This window comes from Salmo trutta, chromosome 37 (genome assembly GCF_901001165.1).
Source record: "Salmo trutta chromosome 37, fSalTru1.1, whole genome shotgun sequence".
Lineage (NCBI taxonomy): Eukaryota > Metazoa > Chordata > Actinopteri > Salmoniformes > Salmonidae > Salmo > Salmo trutta.
Window position 1 is genome coordinate 19,734,687 of NC_042993.1, and position 5,510 is coordinate 19,740,196.

The 5,510-nt window shown below is 42.2% G+C and overlaps 1 protein-coding gene across 4 annotated transcripts; it reads right to left on the bottom strand.

The window, feature by feature from the left end:
- Window positions 1-624: 624 nt before the first annotated feature.
- Window positions 625-4,743, bottom strand: LOC115176595 (transmembrane protein 79). 4 transcript variants are annotated; one of them, XM_029736673.1, is made up of 5 exons: window positions 4,618-4,743; window positions 3,211-4,063; window positions 2,757-2,951; window positions 2,420-2,636; window positions 625-2,215 (listed from the first exon to the last, which is right to left on the bottom strand). In XM_029736673.1, the coding sequence occupies exons 2-5, from the start codon at window positions 3,893-3,895 to the stop codon at window positions 2,014-2,016; spliced, it is 1,299 nt and encodes a 432-aa protein (XP_029592533.1). In that variant the 5' UTR covers window positions 3,896-4,063; window positions 4,618-4,743; the 3' UTR covers window positions 625-2,013. The 4 variants fall into 4 exon arrangements, with proteins under 4 accessions (XP_029592533.1, XP_029592534.1, XP_029592536.1 ...); XM_029736674.1 differs by having other exon boundaries at window positions 4,674-4,742; XM_029736676.1 differs by lacking the exon at window positions 4,618-4,743 and adding an exon at window positions 4,470-4,526.
- Window positions 4,744-5,510: the final 767 nt, after the last annotated feature.

The window sequence follows — 5,510 nt, forward strand, 5'->3', positions numbered from 1 at the left end:
ATCAAGGTCATTTTCTTAGTAGGTGAGGTCAGAATGTGGGTGAAGTCTGCGATCAGGGGTGATTGACGAGTTTCCCACATAGAGGCCTCTAGTGACCAAAAGCAAGTTTTAGTATGGGCAGCGCCATTAGGATTTTCACCATTTTTAAGTAGTCTCCTGGGTGGGACTTCCTATCGTTTAAGGAAAGATTGTATATTTCCATCCAGGTCATCAGGAGGGATCAGCCAATGAATTACGCTTGTGAGCAAACATTTCATAACTGCAGGTGGACAGTAAATTGCCAACCTTGGCTTTATACCTGTTGAAACAACACACCCCAGGTGGCATTTATGCACCCTTCAGTTTGTTTACCAACTCGTAGTAGTAGAAGAAAATGTACTACTTCAAAATGGAGATGGCCTCGATGGCACAGCCCATGCTCTCACAGACGCCATAATTGGACCGATACCATGTTGCGTCCTCTATCTCTATGGTTTTCCACTAGTATTTACGAGTTGGAGGGGTGTTCAAGTGGATTTCTCCCAGTCGTATGTGATAAATACCACCTTCCCACTTCGTCACGAACACAGCAATAACACAGTCCAAAAACAGGTACCCATTCAACAACTGTAATGCACAAAGATCTTCCTTAAATGCTTGCTCATTTTTATTGGTCACTAAAAGGCTTTCATACCAATAAAAATGTGTCAGCTTCACTAATGAAGCAAATGAAAGCCCAATAAAAACATCAGTTGTTACGTATAAAACAAATGTTTAAATATAAAAAGTTAAAGAAAATCATAAGAAAAGACAATGATAGACATTAAATAGACTCTACAATTGTTCCAGACTGTAATTAGCTAAAGTTTACTTGGAAACGTAGAAAGAAATCAGCGTAGTTATACATTTCATAGTCTATGCCTACACTGTAAAAATCTGATTTCATACATTACATTTTAAAATAGGTCCATTTTAAAATACAGTAACAACTCCATTCACAATCACTCTTACAGAGCTGTGCTGTATTGTGAAAGGATTAGTTTTCAGAGATAAAGGCATGGTGTTTGGGCCACCTGTGCAGGTAGGTACTTGTTGGACAGGTTTGATTTCTATAACAAAGGTTGCCATTTTTGGGGTCACAAAAAGCCATGCAATCCACATTCTCCAATAATGAAATGGTTCTCAATGTCAAAATCTTTGTACTAAATCAATTATCTTTCAGCTCTTATAATGACATGGCACTGCTAATGTGTGGATGTCCTTTTAAAAGGCAATACAGTCATGAAATTATGAGATAAAATATCCACTCAGTAGTCGATGACCTTATCACAGAACATGATTTTGTGTTTGGTTGTATTGAACACTTTCAATAGGAAATTGATTGACTAGAGGAAGTCTGAGTTTCTCTATAAACCTGATATTAGGTCCCAAATGTCAATGCAATAAATATGATTAGCCTGTAATACCAGATTATAACCAAATGCAAAACAATAGATTACAGGATGCCTCAAGTACAGATATAATTGTCAAACCAAACAGTACAGTTCAGCAAACTATTTGTCTGCAGCAGGCCTAGCTAGATATTTCTGAGGAAGGCAGTGGTTTGGTTATTGTAGACACTTCCCCAAATGGCACAATTCTGTGTGGAACTACAAACTACTTTCATTAACTCTTTGCATTGAGCCGACAATTGTGATTTCAACATTATTCCATGGTACTTAACGGTCATTCTGTCGATTAGCAGGTCTTCTACAGAATACATTCTACTGTTTCACTAAAGTGACGGTTTAATGTCATGCAAGAAGATGAATTATAAACGTAGAACCTTTCTCCAATAACGGTTTTTATAAGCTCTATCGCTGACTACCACTGCCCAGTCTATTCTACACATCATCAGTGTGGTTTAAAATCACACTAGCACGATCCACTACCATTTACATAGTAACCCTTTGAAAGTTAAATTCTACCAGTTTGTAAAACAGATCCTGGCCCTCTTCCCCGTCCTTCGATTCCTTCAGCCTTTCCTCCATCCTCCTATCCCCAGAACCTCTGGCGGGAGGCTGGGGGTTGGTCTTGTTGGTGCACCACATCCTGGGCAAAGATGGTGCCCCCAGCGTCCATGGTGAAGATGAAGTAGAGATTGGCACCCAGCATGGCCACGGTGGGCAGGAAGGACAGGCCGAAGCCAAAGCCCCGAACACTGCTGCCCAGTGCAGCTGCCACCCAGTAAATCAGCCTGTTGGCACAGAGGAGAGATGGTCATTAGACAGATGCAGTCATTTCTATAGTCTGCCCAGACTGCCTTATATTGAGATCACATGTCATATAGGGAGGGATATGACTGACTGGGCACTGAAATTAGACAACAGATTTCACTGCATCTCTCTGGTGTATGTGACAATAAAATAAACATGTTTTTTTTACATTGTTGTTTCTTTACCTGCCGAAGGCAAAGATGATGGTGAGCAGGGGCACCAGTTTGAGCAGGTCCTGGCTCAGGTAGGGCGCCATTACGCCCAGCTGCAGGAAGTAGAGCAGAAAGAGGGTGATGGAGTCATCCACATAGCGCCGGTGCACACCCACCTCCCTGGCCTCCACCTCACGCAGCGGCTTCACATCCCCCAACCGCATCCTGGAGACACCCAGCACCAACCAGCCTGGGAGGACAATACAAGTGTTAGCTTGTGATGTTAGTGTTGTTGTTCAACCCACCTTGCTGTTCACACCGGAGTAATTCTGGTAAAGAACATCTGCTGAATGACCAATGAGCCACTCACCCAGTATGATGGGCACCACAGCGAAGACAGAGCAGCGCAGTGTGTAGACCAGCCTGAGGGGGGCACTGTCCAGCAGTGGGGCATCAAAAGGCAGGAAGACATAGCCCCCCCACACTAGGAGGGGGAAAATCAGAGCTGCAGTGAACACAGACACCCCCACTTTAAGAGCATCCCTGTTGGCACAGTCACACCCACCTGGAGGGGAGAGGAAAGGAGAGACTTATCTTTCTTTTTACTTCAGAGGGCAGAAAGACTAACGGAAACATTACCACTTATAGATCAGATTACCTCAAATAAAGGAGAAGGGGAAGGATGAATTTGCACTCGCAAAACTATTTGAGCAGAACCACAGTGGCTGAATGAACAAGGGAGAGACTAGCAAAGAGAAAGACAGACAATGAGAGAGAGGTTGGAGGCCAAAAGACAAAGATGAAATGTTGGTGCGTCTCTTTACATTTTGAGGACCCCCGCTCCACTGGCCAGTCGTGGTAGTAGCCATCAGGTGGGGTTCCCTGGGGAATGAGGAGGAGGCTCTCCTCTGCGTCCACATCCCTGAATGCCTCCCTTTCTCTGGGAGATGTCGGAGCACTAGAGGAGTGTAGGATGCTGACGGATGGGTTGAAGACCTGCGCTGCCTTCTCAGGCAAAGAGTTCACATCATCTTCCACCTCTACCTTCTTCCCTCTCTTACACAGCCCTGGGTGCTGCACCTCTCTCCCCATCCATTCTTCCTCCGTTCTCATTCTCTCTGCTCCCAAACCCAGCCCTCTCTCACTCTCCATCTGGCTTTCTCCTTCTTGAAGAGAGGTGCACATGGAGTACACACTCCTCCTTTCTCCCTCAGGGTCATCCCCCTTAACTTCTTTCGCCGCAGTCAATGCACTTCCGTTCTTTGTAGTTTTCTCTACATCCCTGTCACACGGCCATTGCAGAGTGGTAGGCTCCAATTTAGCCGAGCTAACCATTTCGTCTTCCTCCACCACTCCTTCCCTCCTCTTTTCCAAATCTTCCCCCAATTCTTTAATCACCTTCTCCCCCTCTGCCCCCCATGTTGGGGGTTGGGGTTCAGCAGTCACCCTGCTGGTTTTGGAGGGGCTGTTGTCTAGCAGCTCCAGGTTTGATGGCAAGATCTCAGACATTGTTTTTTAGGTGTTAAATGTCTCCAGACTTCGTCCGTTTGTCTTGGGGAATCTGTCAGTGAGTCTATGCTTGATTGAGTGTTTTTACTTTGACTGAAGTAACATCACATTGTCAGTTTCATTCTTTGTGTCCCAGCTCTATTGGTTTAATGGTAAACAGCTCTTCACCTACAAAGAAAAGTACATTTACAGAGTGCACATTCTATAAATCATACGTCTTCCAACGCAAGAGATGGTGCACCAAATCCGACAAGATGTAACTCCAGACAGCATTCTAGTATCATTAATCAAATAATAGTCTCTAAAGTAGACATTTTTCGATGACAGGTAAGGTAAACCAAGAACGATAAGACAAGTAGAATCCCTCCCTGCCCCTTGCAAACAAAGCTCCGCCCAATGCATCTAATTATGGTCTGCGCTGAGTCGTCTAAGAAAATAAAAGCCCTATTTACGCATGACTACCGAAGAAAATACGCTTGCAATTGAAAACCACTAAATAAAAAATATTTTATATACAAATAGTTATAAAGTTGCCTGAATGTGTTAACTGTCCATACAAATGTTGTACACAGACCTTCAAAGCGCACTCCATATCACAACACGGAAGTTTCTCATACCAGCGCACTAGATAAAATGTTGGGCTTTCGAGGCCACGCAAGAAGACTGCTAGTTATACAAAGCTAGAAAACACAACTGAAAATACATAACGGTGTAATACTCACCTAACCTCAACGCTTATCAAACAATGAATTTGGGTATTTTATGGAATGTCTCTTACATCGTTTTCCTACTTCTATTGTTATTGGGTAACTTCTTTTCAGTGAGTGGAAATTCAGGTGTGGCCAGGTAAATTATTAAAGGGTATGTTGCTAAAAAAACATTAAAGGGAAAGTACGATAGGAACTGCCAGTAGGACAATATTTAGTTCCTATCGTACTTTCCCTTTAATGTATTTTAGAAACATAACCTTTAATAATTGAATAATTAAACGTAATAATTTAATGTACAAAAAAACAGCAACGTGTGTATTTCAAGCAGTCTTATATGTGACTTTCTTGGGATGAAAATAATTAGTGAGAAATTGTGGATATAGCCTACAGTAAATGTTTTGTTTCATGTTACGTGTTTGTTATTGCATTGATGTGTACTATTTTACGTATTGGTGTGTACTATTCACCTTATGTTGGTTACCCTTTCTTGGATCTAATTCCAAAAGCAATATTGGTCGAAACACAGCCCTGTCACTGACAGAATGAAGTACAGAGAACCGAAAAATCTAAATGTTGGTGTAGGCTACAAAAGGCCTACCTATTCAGTTGCCTAGCATTTAAATGGATAGTTCACCCAAATTACAAAATTGCTAATTATTTTCCATAAGCAGTCTATGGACAAGGTATGACAGCAATCCATCCTTTGGTTTAGTTTCCCTGACATTGTTTCTAAAATGCATTTGTGGCACAAATCCCATTCAAGTCATGGGACTATTAGCATTTTTTTGCGCATCATGTTGAAATAATCTATAAGTGACTTTGATAAGCTTCCCGATACATTTTTTACACTTTGTATGATTTGTACATGATGCACAGAAAATGCTTATATCGGTTCCATGATTTTA

Coding starts and splice junctions, on each gene's coding strand:
- LOC115176595 (XM_029736673.1), bottom strand. CDS start 3,895: ATGTCTGAGATCTTGCCATCAAACCTGGAGCTGCTAGACAACAGCCCC. Junction 2,952..3,210: donor GGAGCGGGGGTCCTCAAAAT/GTAAAGAGACGC, acceptor TCTCCCCTCCAG/GTGGGTGTGACTGTGCCAAC. Junction 2,637..2,756: donor TGTGGTGCCCATCATACTGG/GTGAGTGGCTCA, acceptor TTGTCCTCCCAG/GCTGGTTGGTGCTGGGTGTC.